At 44.2% G+C, this 15,454-nt stretch overlaps 4 protein-coding genes across 4 annotated transcripts; all 4 read left to right on the top strand.

Annotated features, from left to right (window-relative positions):
* Positions 1 to 616: 616 nt before the first annotated feature.
* AOL_s00006g378 (uncharacterized protein) lies at positions 617 to 2,832 on the top strand (the record flags this gene model as incomplete). Its single annotated transcript, XM_011119687.1, has 5 exons — positions 617 to 784; positions 923 to 1,447; positions 1,519 to 1,878; positions 1,954 to 2,514; positions 2,632 to 2,832. The coding sequence occupies 5 exons, from the start codon at positions 617 to 619 to the stop codon at positions 2,830 to 2,832; spliced, it is 1,815 nt and encodes a 604-aa protein (XP_011117989.1).
* Positions 2,833 to 5,096: 2,264 nt separating this feature from the next.
* AOL_s00006g379 (uncharacterized protein) lies at positions 5,097 to 7,003 on the top strand (the record flags this gene model as incomplete). Its single annotated transcript, XM_011119688.1, has 3 exons — positions 5,097 to 5,528; positions 5,598 to 6,892; positions 6,967 to 7,003. 3 exons carry the CDS (start codon positions 5,097 to 5,099, stop codon positions 7,001 to 7,003), a joined length of 1,764 nt encoding a protein of 587 aa, XP_011117990.1.
* Positions 7,004 to 9,661: 2,658 nt separating this feature from the next.
* AOL_s00006g380 (uncharacterized protein) lies at positions 9,662 to 11,524 on the top strand (the record flags this gene model as incomplete). The annotated part of the gene is made up of 1 exon (XM_011119689.1): positions 9,662 to 11,524. The coding sequence occupies one exon, from the start codon at positions 9,662 to 9,664 to the stop codon at positions 11,522 to 11,524; it is 1,863 nt and encodes a 620-aa protein (XP_011117991.1).
* Positions 11,525 to 12,778: 1,254 nt separating this feature from the next.
* On the top strand, positions 12,779 to 14,000 carry AOL_s00006g381 (uncharacterized protein; the record flags this gene model as incomplete). The annotated part of the gene is made up of 2 exons (XM_011119690.1): positions 12,779 to 13,278; positions 13,367 to 14,000. The coding sequence occupies 2 exons, from the start codon at positions 12,779 to 12,781 to the stop codon at positions 13,998 to 14,000; spliced, it is 1,134 nt and encodes a 377-aa protein (XP_011117992.1).
* Positions 14,001 to 15,454: the final 1,454 nt, after the last annotated feature.

The following is a 15,454-nucleotide window of genomic DNA, read 5'->3' on the forward strand; positions in this document are numbered from 1 at the left end:
TGGGCAGCGCTCAAACACCGTTATGGATATATATGTCTGGGTAATTGTATACTTCTCCTGAGATATTACAGTTTCATTTTTAGCTATAAGCTTTACAAAATAAAATACAAGTCAATCTATAAACCTAAACACCGGTAGCTATGGATATACTATGAAGCCAATTCAAACTCTTTCATAGATTTCTATTCTAGCGTATGAAGGCCCAAGACAACAGTAGCCAAATATGCTGTAGAACCTGTGCAAGTGAGTATACCCAGATTAATAGCCTAACTAGCTGTAGAAGCCTAAGGTCTGGGGCCCTGGGCCATGGGAAAGCCGGCAGCGAATTGGAATTTGTGTAACCAAGAAACGCTCGAAACAATCCTATACTAAAGCAATTGATCTACATGTACAGACGGCTTCTGCCGATCTGTTTTACCACACTTATTAAATCCTGCGGTTGGCGTCGCACAAACCGCATAGCTTTAACTTAAATACAGTAGCCACCTGTTCTCGAGATCTTAAGATCGATTCGGTCCCAAGTTTGATCTAGCATTCTGGATATTCTCAATCTACCGTGTTTGACTAGTCGACTTCGACCTCGAATACAGATTATATCGATTATATTATACGCAGGATGGAGGGCCTCCATACCCAAGGCCGTTCGTCTACAGGTACAGGTAGCGAATCTATAGCTAACGAGAAATTTGACCTTATCATCATTGGAGCCGGAATCTACGGCTTATACACCGCTAAAACCTTCCTCACAATATGCCCGACAATAAGTCTTCTCGTAGTCGATTCCGTATGTATATCGGCCCAGATTCACCCGCCCGATTTGCACAAAGAAAAAAAAACAGAGAGAGACAGAATATCGTATCGATATCTGACAGTTTAAGGTGCTAATCTCATTTGGAAAAAAAAATTAATTCTTGCTGTATAGCTTGCTTCGATCGGTGGCGTATGGTCCAAGGAACGAGTCTATCCGGGTTTACATCTCCAACATCACTCTAAATTCTTCGAATTCTCTGAGCTACGCTACGAAGACGTACCGGAAATCGAAATGGATTACAACGGTAGAGGATATATAAGTGGTTATTCCTGGTATCGATACTTCCAGGCCTGGGCGGAAAAAATTGGGGTTATGAAGTACATTCGATTGAACACTACAGTCCAGCAAGTTACTCGACAAAGTGGAGATGAGTATCTTTGGAAATGCCAAATTGGAGACGACGATAAAAGTCTTTTATCAAAAAAGTTGATTGTCGCGACGGGGATTAGTAGTTTCCCCCGGTATCCAGATTTGGATTATTCTAAGTTTTCGGGACCGGTTATGCATCATCGATATTTTGGAGAACGGTATGAAGAGTTGGTATCGGAAAATGTGAAAGAGGTTGTTGTTTATGGTGCTTCAAAGAGTGGTCTAGACGCCGTGATGCAACTCGCGGAACTCGGGAAGAAAGTCAAGGTATGTACGCTTCCTATGGAAAATTTAAAACGGACAATCGTGTATAAATCTAAACTTCCATTTTGAAAAAGTGGATTATTCGAAAAGAAGGCCGGGGACCACCCTGGCTAGTCGATCTGAAAGGTTCACGTTCTGACCTGATCCTTATGCGCATTGTCAACACTATAGCTCCAGCTGCCTACCAAGGCGACGGATTCTACGGCCTCCATTATGTTTTCAAGCAAACATATCTTGGTAAAGCCTTTCAGAAATATGCATTTGAGAAGTTCGGGCAGCTTGTTCAAAAAGAATATAGATTAGATGATTCGCAGGTGGATGAAATATTGATTCCCATGGTTCCAAAGCATTCAATCATATGGAATTATAACATTTCTGGGACTGATAATTATGATGCTTCATTGTATGATCGAATACGTAGTAAACAGACCGAGGTAAGCAATAATCTTTGTATCCACAGTATGTTCAATATAGGCTGTGATATCCTGGTCGGCTGACTTTTGCTGTAGGTGGTCAGAGAGACGATAACCTCATTGGAAGGTAAAAATATCACTCTTTCCTCGGGAGAATCTTTAACTGCAGATGCAGTCGTTTTCGCGACGGGATTTAAAACTACAATTCCTTTCTTTGCAGAAGACCTCTCAATGCGCATTGGCCTTCCTTCGACTAAATACACTGAGGAATATCTGGAAAAATGGAGATACTTGGAAGCAGAAGCCGATGAGCGAGTCTATAAAGCAAACCCAGTTCTGCAGTATGCCCCACAGCCGCCGCCATACTTTCTATCAGACCCGGCTGCCGGTAAGCTTAGACTATATCACCATATACTCCCTACCGACCCGGAATTTTTGGATGGGAGTTTTGTAATCTTAGGCTCGTTTTCTGCGGCTTCAACGCTGCAGAGCGCAATGATCTTATCACTTTGGGCAGCGGTGTATATGTTCGGAAAGATGGAGTTACCTCCTCAAGATGAGATGGAAAAGACTGCAGCGTATGAGATACGAATGCATCAGATTCGAAGTCCTGGGATGGTCAACGATTTGCCCTGGGTCTCTTTTGATTTTTTAGCGGTAGGTGTAACCCCAAAATAATCCTATACCCCCCAAAATTCACACTTTATCACAATAATTTTTCAATTGGTATTTCATCAATTGGTTTTTGCCTGGTCTAACTCTGCGTATGTATAGTTCTCGACCATGATGTTAAAGGAGTTGGGATTGAACCCTTGGAGGAAGAAAGGGTGGTATGATGAGTTGGTCCATGCATATACATGCCATGACTATGGTGATTTAGCTAAGGAGTGGGTCGAGTTGCACGGAACAGTAGGGGACCCTGGAGGTTGTTCGCGTTCTTCTGTACCCACAGGGTCTATTTCTTCCGATTTCTAAGGCTCAATGGCCATATATCCCGAAGATTGGGTCGGAATATTGGCGCTTAGATATCATGATATGATATACATGTGTTCACTGGTCATTATATCAATAGCATTCATATATAACGGGAGAGCTCGAGCGAGACGTGATTAAAAATCGGAGCCGTTTCATTCGCTCTCAAATGTAGAACAAGGGTATTGTTATGCAAGTCTTTGCACCAAAGTATCTCCACCTGCAGCTGCAGGTCGTAATTCGGATTTCTTTTTTGAAGCATTTCATTTATGAACTGCTCTATGTAATATACCTCATGACCGGTACCGGCTGTGGGTGACTGGCCAATGAGCAGCCCCGGGTGTGGTTTCCCGGTGTAAAACAATTACCCATGGGAGAAGGCAGCATCCTCCAGTTGATGGTTGAATAGTGTAGTTGGTTATCACATCGGATTTTGAAGGAGTCTCACAGCTTGGCCAGAGCTCCTAGAAACATTCCGGGGACCCGGGTTCGAATCCCAGTTCGACCTTTTTTGGCATTTGGAATGATACCGATTCGGCCTTGCATGAGCAATTTTTTTTTAATTTTTCTTGATTTCTTTCTTCCTTTGTTCCTTTGGTGGGATGAGAAATGTCTCATGCAATCCTTTCGTCTCGAATATTATGTTGAAGATCGCAAACCAAGCTTCGGTTTGGCGAAAACTTGGTTGTGGTGTTCGGGATGGCTAAGCTTCTCACGAGATTTTAGGTGCGGCTGCGAAACCTTGACGTTCGAAATGTCATCCGATTGGACCGTCGATGAAGTACAGGAAAGGAAGGCTGCATTGAAATTAGTCGATATCCATCCCATTCGAATTCTAGAATGTCAATTCTAGTCTTATCTATCAGCCTTACGAAGTCAGCTCACCCGAATCAGAATTCTATCCATTGATTTTTTTTATCTAAAAAATATATAAAAAAATGTCACAAAAATGTAATAAAACGAGTTAGGATAAAATGAAGTTATACACTTACAAATTTATGAACGCCGTAGTCGGTGGTGGTCAATGCCTCGATGAATACCAGTGGTATTCCGTACCTCCACTCAGTTAGTAATGCATCCCACGACTGACATCCGCATTGTCGCTAGTCTGCAAGCTCGGACACACAAGAGCTAGCTAGAAGTGGCCAGGGTAGCTCGAGAGGTACCGGACTGGTCTAGGTCCCATACATGCAAGTGCGTATCAGCTTACCTAGTTGTTGCGTGCTTGCTTGCTGACTTTGGTTGTATTTCATGATGCATGGCCTCCAGCATGGCCATCACATTCGACTTTTTCCGATCCCGTGCCCTTCCCAATCCCTTCAGCCCAGTCCCGACTTGCCCGAAGTAGTTCGTTAATCCACTTGTAGCGCTGTTGCATACTTATATCCTGTCATCTGCAGTTGTTTCGATTCTGACTTTCAATTCACATCACCCAGCTTCATCGTTGCCGTCATTATCGTTCGCTGCAACGTTATCCTGTCGTAGTTCATTGTTTTTCGTTCCTAAGCAAGGAGATTCAGAAAAAGAATAAAAAATATAAAATATAAAAAAATATAAAAAATAAAAAATATAAATTCACCTGGTTTCGATTGATCTCGGAAAGCTTAACCCATTTAATTTCCAACTTGTTTTCGTCGTTCAAAAGTAGTTTTCGATCAACTTGCGGGCTTCGTTCGCTACCTACTAGCCAAAATGAATTGTAAGTCACCTAGATGCTTTCCTTCTTATTCTTCCTCTTCTTCTTCTTCCTCTTCCTCCTCATATATCGAACCCAATCGGATTCGATATATTTCCAATTCAACGTTTTTCTTCCCTAAATTTCGCCTTGCTCTTCTCCCTTGCGCCGTTGCGGTGACTGGGGTGTGCAACAAGCAATTTCTTAGTCGGCTTGTTCCTTCGGGCAGACGCCGGGCAGGCTTGGCTGCCTTCGAAACCTCGAAACAAGATCCCGAAAACTGCTGGGCCTGACATTCCCGATTCAACGAGCTAAATATCAGTGTTCATGTGCACGATAACGATGACCATTCTGACGATTTAGTTTTCGTTATCATCATAATTGCCTCATTTTATAGGGAACAAAAAAAAAAAAAAATTTTTTTTATCATTTTGTTCTCATTAACAGCAGCCCGCTAACATAAAATGTCATCCAATCCTCACCAGGTCCATCTCGTGTCGATGAAACGATCGGCCATGATGAATATAATCAGCAACCAAACCACCTCCCGGCAGACCTCACAACCAACTCCGACCTCAATAACGTCTCCAACATGAACCGCCGTAATGATGCCAGTCGTGGCGGTATCAATACGTTCAACAACTCTGCTGGAGGCGACGGTGTGGTTGAGTCCCTGGACAGCGACGATGTCCAAATCACCGCTGTAGGGGGTGGTGGGGAGGGGGGCGTTTCCGGCTCACCCCGAGCTGGAAACGTGGATGAGAAGAGTGGCTTGCATGATGTTGTTGAAGTTGTTGAAGACGAGAAGGGGAAACTAGGAGGCGAGAAGAGAACTGAAAAGCCAAAAAAGAAGGTCTACTTCTTCGCCAGTGCTGGAAGGCGTGAGCCTCCGGTCGGTGGAGCTGGCCCTGGAGATACCTTTTGGAAGAAAGCACTCTCTATGGCCCTTAAGTATGCCAAGTTCATGGGTCCGGGATTCATGATCTCTGTGTCTTATATGGATCCTGGTAACTACGCTACCGATGTAAGCTTTACCTTAATTATATAACATTCCCACGCAGTATAGTTTCCTTTTACTGACCCTTTCAACTAGGTTGCTGCTGGTGCTGCCTTCAGATTCTCACATTTGTTTGTCATCCTCCTTGCAAATATTCTCGCTATCTTCCTCCAATCGCTCTGTGTCAAACTTGGTAGTGTCACCGGTGTCGATTTGGCTGAGAACTGCAAGAGAAGTTTCCCACGATGGCTCTGCTGGACACTTTATTTCTTCGCCGAGGCTGCGATCATCGCAACCGATATGGCCGAAGTTATCGGTTCCGCGATCGCATTAAATATCCTTCTTAAAGTTCCGCTTGTAGCTGGTTGCGCTATCACTATTCTTGACACTTTCATCGTCTTATGGTTCTATAATGCCGATGGTCCCGTCAAGCACATTCGCTGGTTCGAGTTCTTCGTTGCCCTCCTGGTTTTCGGAGTCGTCATATGTTTTGCTATCGAGCTAGCACATATTGAAGACACTCCGGTCGGTGAAGTTTTCAGAGGTTACCTTCCTTCGAAGGCCGTAGCTTCAGGAAACGGGTTGTACCTCTCTTGCGGTATACTTGGCGCCACGGTGATGCCTCATTCGCTCTTCTTGGGCAGCGGTATCGTTCAAGCCCGTATGAAGGAGTACGATAACTGGCATGGCAATGAAAGTACCGCTACTGTCGCTACTGAAGACACGGCCATTACCATTGAACGCAAGTACAAGCCTACTTTGGAGGCCATTAGATACACCATGCCTTTTTGTATCACCGACATGGCGGTCTCACTATTTACTTGTGCCCTTTTTGCAAACTCTGCAATCCTTATTGTCTCCGCTGCTACCCTTTCTAACACTCCAGAAGCCCAAGACGCTGACTTGTTCAGTATCTATGAGCTTTTGGTTGAGAACCTTGGCAAAGCCGCCGGTATCCTCTTTGCCGTTGCTCTCCTTTTCTCGGGAGAATCTGCAGGAATAGTGGTTACGCTTGCTGGTCAAATGATCTCTGAAGGATTTCTCAACTGGCGGATGAGACCATGGCTTCGTCGTCTCATCACACGTGCTATCGCCATCCTGCCGTCCATAGTTGTGGCCGGAGCGGTTGGGCGAAGGGGCTTAGCAGAGGTTTTGAATGCCAGTCAGGTCACCCTTAGCATTATCCTCCCCTTTGTGACTGCACCATTGATTTGGTTGACATGTCGGGCAAAGTATATGCAAGTGGAGGATCCTAATGGCGAAGTTATTACCAACGATCAAACCGGGGCCGAAGACGGGGCAGTGAGAAGACGTTCTGTGGATATGAGCAACAACTGGTTCACTTGTGCATTCGCGGTTGTAGTCTGGGGCTTCATTGCTGGTTTGAATGTGTAAGTTTCATCTTTCGGGCAGTTGTGCCACCCTTTCTTCTCCAGATGAAAAACAAGGCTAACCAAGGCAACAGGTATTTGATCATAACCTTGGCGATGGGTAATGCTTAAATTCGGCCTAGGCAGGCTATAGGATCTAAGGATATATGCCATAAACAACAGCTATTAGACTTTAGCTACTTATCTCTGGGGAAGGATTGGTAAAAATAAAAAAAAACGGGAAACTACAGGCAACATTTTTCGGTCTACCCGTAGTTTATGCTTTAACGATGTGCCTCGTAGATGCATCGTTTGTATTGACCAGCGTTTGTTTCATCACGCTCTTTTCTCTCTATTTTCGAACCCTGTCTCTTTGGGGGCCTTCAAAAAACCCTTGACAGTTTAATGTTTATTTCTTAGTCACTCGCTTTGTAGGTGGAAGGTTTCAATAAATTATTTTTTTTACACTTCAGACCGGCTACTCACCATACTGATACGATGAAGGGGGCTATTAAGATTCAGATTATTAACAAGTATCCATACATGCTAATTTTTCGTCTATAATTTAGACGTTGATCTAGAAATTTAAAAAGTACAGCCTCAAGTAAAACTGTGGTATTGGTGCCGCGTAGCTTAACATGTTTAACCGTCTTCTTCGACGTGCAACAAATTTAAACATGTTTACTAACGTTCTAACAGCATATTTCGCTAGTTTACCGACACGGCACGCTTCGATCGGTGGGTATATTTTGTAAGTTCAAGTTCGGACGATTTTTTCTTCTTTTTTTTCCTTTTAAAATTTTCCTCCCCGCAAATTCGGATGCATCTTGTTGCTGTACTGTGCTGTGTCTCGAGGTGTCCAGTTGGCCTCGAAGTTGTCTCTATCGGGAACCTATAGTACTTACATCTAACTATGCTCTCCTCTGCGCCCGCTTGTATTTAATATAATATTACAATTTTGCAACTTAAGTATAACTACTAAGTAATATAGTCATTACATAAGTATGCAAGTTGTATCACCAATCAAACCCTGGAACGCAGGTCGGGTCGAATTAATTAATTGCAATGTTGGATTTGTATTAATCTCACATGACACTGCGAATTAAGTACCAATCCCATTATCGAACGCCATTTAGCTTAGAACAAGACTCATTAGATCGTTATGGCGAAGATGTAAAACTTCTAGAAGCTCAAACTATTTGGTGCCGGGTCCACCGATATTATATTAAAGACCGGATCATAATCTTAATCTCAAATATGTATCGCTGGAATTAACACCCGAATGAACACTAGGATATATTATCGCTCCTAAGCCAAATAGCAAGTACGAAACGCAAATCAGGAAACTGTTGAATTAACTGACCTCGAAACTAATCTTAATATGGCTTTTCGGCCGATTGAATACGCACAATTCGCGATGTTCGAATCGGGTTCCTGATTTGTGGAGGTTGATTGGGCCCAATGGATCGATATCGGGTCCAGAGATCCTTGAACCATCGGGATATTTTCAGAATCCTTTAACCCACCGTGTTCGCAAAACTAAACATTCTGACCACGACTTGCCTCCTCGAGATCACGGGCTAATGGTGCCAGTTCACGAACTCATCTCTCGCAACCGCCCAGAGAGCCGCCCAGGTTTCTCTTTTCAGCAACGTCGCACAGCCCAAAAATAGCCAGCTCCACAGTTCGCTTCAATTGGTGGGTCGTCCCTGTCCGCCAAGCACATCTCATTAATTTGCACGGCGGCAAGTGCTGTTGGACTAGACAACAACACACCTTCCAACGACAGGTCGTGTTCAAACATTGCAGCACCGGAACATCTGCTGTCCAACAGGAAAACAATCCAACGACCTTTTTGTGACGGGAAGGGTTCCATATGCATGGCTACCCGTGAGCTAGGATCAGAGGAAATGTTGGGAATTTCCCGGTCTTTGCGGCTTTCGTCGTTGGCAAAGGGCACGAACACCTGCCTCATGGTGGAAAGTCCGTGGTCGTGGTCTTGAGGGGAAGCGAAGATGCATGATGGCGGGTATGGGCCTTGGAAGCTATAAGAATAGCTATAGCCGCTTTGGAGCCTCTCCAATTTTACCAATGGTTCGCCGTTTCCTGGTGGGGATGGTGTCATAGCCGGGCCATTTACATATGACTTTTGTTTTATTTTTCGATCTCGAGCTCTCGGAAACATAGGTATTGTACCTTGCACATGCGGACCCTTGCCTTTCTATTTTTCCTGCGCATACATATGCAAGGACGTGAGATTTCAAAGATAGGCACATACTTGACTTTTTTCCCTTGATAAACTATGAGACACACCTTGATTCCCTAAGCTACCCATATCCCGATTCGGCCAAACTTTTCCTCTGCGCTGTCGCTCCTGAAGAACAGAAATTTGGCTCTTTTGGGACTAAGTATATGAAGCATTTGGTACCCCTAGTTTCGTTTTTATAATCTTCTTTCTTTCCCCCCTCTCTTTTACGGTGCAGGTACTGGTTACACATTTTCTTGCGTTCTTATCATTCCCTTTTAATACATCTAATATTCATTTCTGCGACACGCGGCGCACTTACGCATAACTTTCTGGAAAGGTTAGCTGGTTTATATACGACATTATTTGAAGGGGATTGATCCCTTTATAATTTCACGTTATCGTTTTATTGAAACAAGGTGGATACGCTCTTTGATCCAGTACGCAGGTTATCGAGCAATCATACCTTGCAAGGGAATAGCTTGTCAATGAACTTCCAGCAAACAAGTTTATAATATTGCAGTTCATTCTTTCATATGATCAAGATGACACGTCGAGTGCACCGGGTGCCACTCGGCCCCTTCGTGGTCCTCTTCCTCATTCCTATTCTTTCGCACGCACAATCAACGTTGTCTTCATTACCATCTTCATCTAAACCGATATCAACATCTACAACAATACCTTCTACTACGACATCAAGTACCGCCGCATCTTCAACAAAGACAGAATCACTAGTAGCAACGGCAGCAGTCGAAGAACCGAAAAACATGTTGGTTACAGTTTCGTATATCGGAATAGCAGTTGGATGTGCTGTGCTTGCGATCTTTGCTTTGACGATTTTCTTTTCTTATCGTCAGAGGAAGGCGAGGACTGAACAACCACCGATGACGGATGCGAAGAAGGAGTATATCGAATATTTCAGAAATCAAAACAACGGTAATGGTAGCGGTGGTCAAGGCGGTGCAGAACAGGGAGCTGGGAATAATGGTTCTTGGGTGAATTCGATGACGAACTCGAATGCGAAGTCTACCGAGAATACAACCCATACTAGATCTGGATCCAAGAGTTCTCTGGCGCGTTTTCATTTTAGATCTTCTTCAAAATCGCAGGAACCAGTTGTGGAGCCTATCCTGAAGATCGAGGTAACCTCCAATCCTTCCCTAAGGCCAGCGAGTGCGTTCCCAGAGTCCCTTGTTCCAAAGAGACTCAAGGCTCAACAGCCAAAGACCACTCCATTCGAAGGAAATAATACTTCGCAAATGCCCCACATGCCAAAGTTTGAAGTTCCTGGGAAGATTATATATGAAGATTCAAGAATTTCGGCGCCACCGCACGCAATGACTACGTCCGACAATGAGAGTGGATATAAATTCCCACCGCGGACAACTAGCCGAAGGGCACCCCCTATGCCCCTCGCCATTCGACCCTTTGCTCCATCCAGTGCGGCGGGAACACCAAGGACTATCGCGATTCAGTCGCCACAGTCATTCACCGCCGTCGGACTGAGCCCTACTCCACCTAGACGTAATGAGGCGCAGCCACAACGAGCGAAGAATCCTTACAACCAATCACAATTATCACCAATCCAAATGCAGCCAATCAGGCCTTACAGCCCACTCGAATCTGCTTCTGGAAGGAACAATGAGCCTCAGCCATACATCCCATCGTGGATGGATATGCCAAAACAAAACCCTAAATTGGATATGGAGCCACGTTCAATAACTCCCCAGCAGCCTAAAAAGCCCATTCCTCGGGAGCTACGTCCCATGTCATCAACTACTATTGCTAGTGATGCCAGTCGCGCTAGTCACAGCTTCTCCGATTATGAGTACTCTAGCTATGACGAAGATGACTACAGTGAAGATGAGGATAGAAACTACGACTATCAATCCCAAGTGTATGATAGCTACCGCCGAAGCACTGATAGTTACGACGACCGAAGGCCCTTGAGTGCCCGGTCTTATGAAACTGGATGGTCTTATGGGCCATCTCACTCCTCAAGAGACAAAGCACAGGCGGCACCGAGGTCACATGCCGAACCATACGCTTCTTCTTCTCAGCTTTCTGCAAGGGATAATAGAAGTGGATCCAATGGTCGTCAGAAAACGCCCGTGCCGGTTAATGCGAATTCAACACTTAGCCCCACCACTTACATCAACAATAGGGGTGGACGGGAAGCCGTAAAGACCTCCCCTGTTACCCCGCCTCCAGCACCTCCACCAAAGGACTGGGAAGTCATTGCGATCAAAATGGACCCATACCCGGCGTTCGAGGCCACAGTTAGATCATCGCCGGCTCCAAGAGGATATACACCACGACCGGCTTTGAAGGCCAGTGGGTTGCCAAACAACCCTAAGACCAAGAAGCAAACCGGATGGGATGAGGATTTGGAACGAGGCTATTATTGAGCTGACAGTTTTTTTTTTTTATGGTGCCGACCGTTCCGTTTGAGTATAATGGAAAGAAGAAAAAGTTATAGTCAAAAAGATACTTTAGAGGATTCGATCTCCACCTTGATGAAAGTTATGTACCGTATATGACATGGTTCCCTGGAGTTTATTGATTTTTCTTGTTATTATTAATTGTTTTATTGTTTGTTTCTGAGCCTTGGATTCCCATTTTTGTTTTTTGGTTCGCCAGATCTCTCTCTCTCTCTCTCTTTTTTTATTTTTCTTCTTTTCGTTTGGGTTGAATTTGTGTCATTTTGGGTGTTGAATGGGCCTATTTCCTCCTTTTTTCTCCTTCCAAAACCTCTTTCCATTCCTCTTCTTTCTCTTTCTCTTCCTCTTCTTTTCCTTTCAATCCCACCTTTTTTATTTGATCATCAACATGGTCCTATCCTGCAATGTAAATTTTAATGACGATGGGCGTGTAGATAGTCTCTTTCAGTAGGCACCAATCTTACTTGAAACTCACCACCATAAACAAAAGCCCACCTTTCTGCCTGCCTTTCAAACGGCTTGCGGAATATATATCTAAGAAATCGTGAATCCCAGCCCTGATCCAACTTTTCCTGTTATAACCCCCTTCCCTGGTCAATGATGGAAGAAAAGAGAGAAACTTCCACGTGGGAAATGACAAAGCCCGCCACTGACCAGGTGCACGGCCCAAATGTCTTGTTAATTGTCCAACCACGACCGTGCTGGTGGAGTTGCCACGCGAGACTAGACCCCTTGTATCGGTATTGCGGCAAGGGCTAGCATTCATTGTGTACCCACTTTTGGAGGAGGGAAGGGGAGAAAAAACAGTTAAAGTTTCTATTCTACTCAGGCAATTAACTGGATTCGGACTGGACAGGCATGTGGGTTTATGGCGAACGAAACGGCTTGGGTCTGGGTCGGTGGTGTAGACCTTACTAAGTACTTATTTATTAACAAAGGCGTATTGATTCTCGCATGACCTGTGCGAAATAAAAAGGAGACGGTGTCTACGGAAAAACTTTTGGACTTTGTGTCTATATCTCTATTTATCTATCTATCTATCCATTTACATCGGATTTCTTTAATTCAAGCCTTGAATTTTGCTTCTCGAAAAGCACTTTTCCTCCTCGACGGATATTTCTTTCCATACAGACTTACTTATACACAAAAAGTATAGATACTAGTAAACTCGACTACTAGAAACTGACGATTCCCAAGTCGGTTATATCTGCTACCTTCACAATGACGCTCCTATCACGGTCCATGTCGGCCTTCAAGTTCCCAAACAATACAAACCAGGCGGGCAGTAGCAGCAGTAGCAGTAGCAGTAGAGCAGAAGCAGGACCCTCCCGTCAACCACCCCGTCCCTTCCCCTTTCTCCGACTACCCCGCGAAATCCGTGACGAAATATATTCCTACCTCGTCCTCTTCGATCCACAACCTCTCGCCTCGACCGCCAAATACTTCCTGCCACAATTCCAACAACCCCTAAGTACGATCCGATCCGCCGCTCCTCTTGTAAAACTCCAACGACCAAGACTAGATCTTGCGATATTCCGTGTAAACCGAAAGATCCATGAAGAAGCAGCTAGAATGTTTTATAGGGAGAATACTTTCCCTATTAGGATTATTATTCGTAGACCTGGGTATTCGATGAAATTTCCCGCGAAGAAGGGTGGGTTTGATGTCTATTATGAGACTCTGTGGGATCGTGTCAACTTCTTTTATCATCCGGATCAACAGTAAGTACTCTCTTTCTTTTTACAGATGCGGATCGTAAATTAAAATGTCTTTCCAACGGTTCCCTTTTTATTAATCTTCCATTCATAGTGTCCGCGAATTCCAAGAAGTCCAAGAATTCTACCTCGGCCGCACCTTCGCCCCCATCCACAACCCAGAATCCGAACTCCTCCCAGCCGCCATCTACCGTCCCGTTCTCCGCAAAGTTCACATAGACGTAATAGACACCCGCACCGGCGACGAAGATTGGAGAGAAGAGCCCCGCTCAAGCGTCCGCACGGTCCTAATGCCCCTCGTAGCCCGTCTAAAGCCCGTCCTAAACCCTGCAGGAAAGCGTCTAAACGTCAAAATTAGAATCCTAACCATAATGGAATCATACAACCCCACGGACCCGAACTACGGATCCTACGAAAATACATCCGCATGGGGGGATGTTTATAACGATATTAAGAGGAAGAAGGTTAAACGACCGTCAGAGAAGAATGTGAAAAGACTTATTGCGATGGCGTGGCCGTTGACGAGGGGGAAGTGGAAGTATTCGCTTGTTACGCCGTTGGATCTACACTTGATATTTGAGAAGGCTATTAAAGCAGAGTTGGAGAAGTGTAATAAGGATGTAGGGACTGAGGAACAAGAAGCGGAATATAAGAGTGCGAAGTTGGGGGAGATGTGTTTTTGGACGAGGGAGAAAGGGAGGTTAGTGGTTATGAGTACTGCGGATTAGTTGGTCTGGTTTCCACTGGGAGGTAACTATGATTCTTGTAATTTAATATTTAACGGTCTTTGCATAGTCGGTTTTAATTTTACTGTATATAAATATCGCTGGTTGTAATGCATTATTTAATGGAGTTCAGAGCGTGCGAAGTTCTTCTCGTTATAACGTTACACTGATACCGCAGCGCTAAACATACCGCTAAATCTACTTAGTTTATGTAGCGTAACAGGTATAATGTTATCCATATATTAATATATTACCTGTTTGAGGTCTACAGATTTGTAGAGTGAAGATCTATTAATATACATTACTGTACCGTAGCTATAGTATACCTAAGGACCTCGAGCTCGAACTTGCGTAGGGCTGCAGGGAACCAGTCTTTAATCATATCGTCCCTCAACAATCCCTCAAGCAACACACAAAATACAACGAAGTCGACTCTCGAATGGAGCTCAACCGACGAATTCGGGTCGATTATTTTTCATACTTCATATGTGAGGTTATAAATTATTTCGTAACTTAACAGCGTCTCGACTGTATTATAATACATGAACTTTTCTACATAAAGCGACTGATGATTTTCAGAAAGAATGGGAATGGAGCCACAACCTCAACCAGCCCTCATAAATTCAGAACTACTTGACGAAGCGGTAACACCGGCTCAAATAGAGATGACCAAACGACGCTGCACTGGTTTCTCGGATAACCTAAGGCCATGCATAGTCCCTTTACATGTTTAATTCACCGATTTGACAGTTTTAAACCGCAAAGGTGTATATAATATATGTACCGAGAATTCATAGATATGTGCATGAATCTAACGCACTCTGAACTTCGCAAAAGGAATTAAACGAATGTCGATGAGAACACGCATATGTAGTCGGTTGATAGACAGTGGTAACCGTGCGTATGTGCGATGTTGTAAATATCGATAACGGAATCGTAACGGTTTTCCTTGGGATAAAAAGCTTTACCGGGAGCTTGAGGATGTTTGCGATTAATTGTTCTAGGGTGGCTATAATGCTGTAAGGTATTCCAAGAGTCTCGGGGTTTCCTAAGGAGTAAGAGACCTCGGACCGGCATTCGCAATTCAATATTCCACACTCGTAATCCAAAACTGATTTTAACGGTGTAAACTGATGTATAATGTTTTTCTGCGATCCAAACAGGACCTGTTTTGTCCTTGATACTTTTGCGGGCCGTTTGTGTTAATATGTACCATGAGCCGTGGAAACCATTTAGAAGTGCACATGCATGACCATGAGAATAATGTTTTTTGATAGGCCCGAACTGATGATGCTAGTGTACGGACCGACAATATCAAACCCTCCATAAAAAATCGACAAATTGGATGCTACAGCCTTGACCTGAAGTCATAAATTTGGCCGCCTTGCTCGGCAAAGTCTTGGAAAGGTGCTTTAGTTCGTATCGATTTTAGAGGTGTGCTCTCGCGCCCCGTAGAG

The sequence above is a fragment of the Orbilia oligospora genome (genome assembly GCF_000225545.1).
Source record: "Orbilia oligospora ATCC 24927 unplaced genomic scaffold scaffold00006, whole genome shotgun sequence".
Classification (NCBI taxonomy): Eukaryota; Fungi; Ascomycota; class Orbiliomycetes; order Orbiliales; family Orbiliaceae; genus Orbilia; species Orbilia oligospora.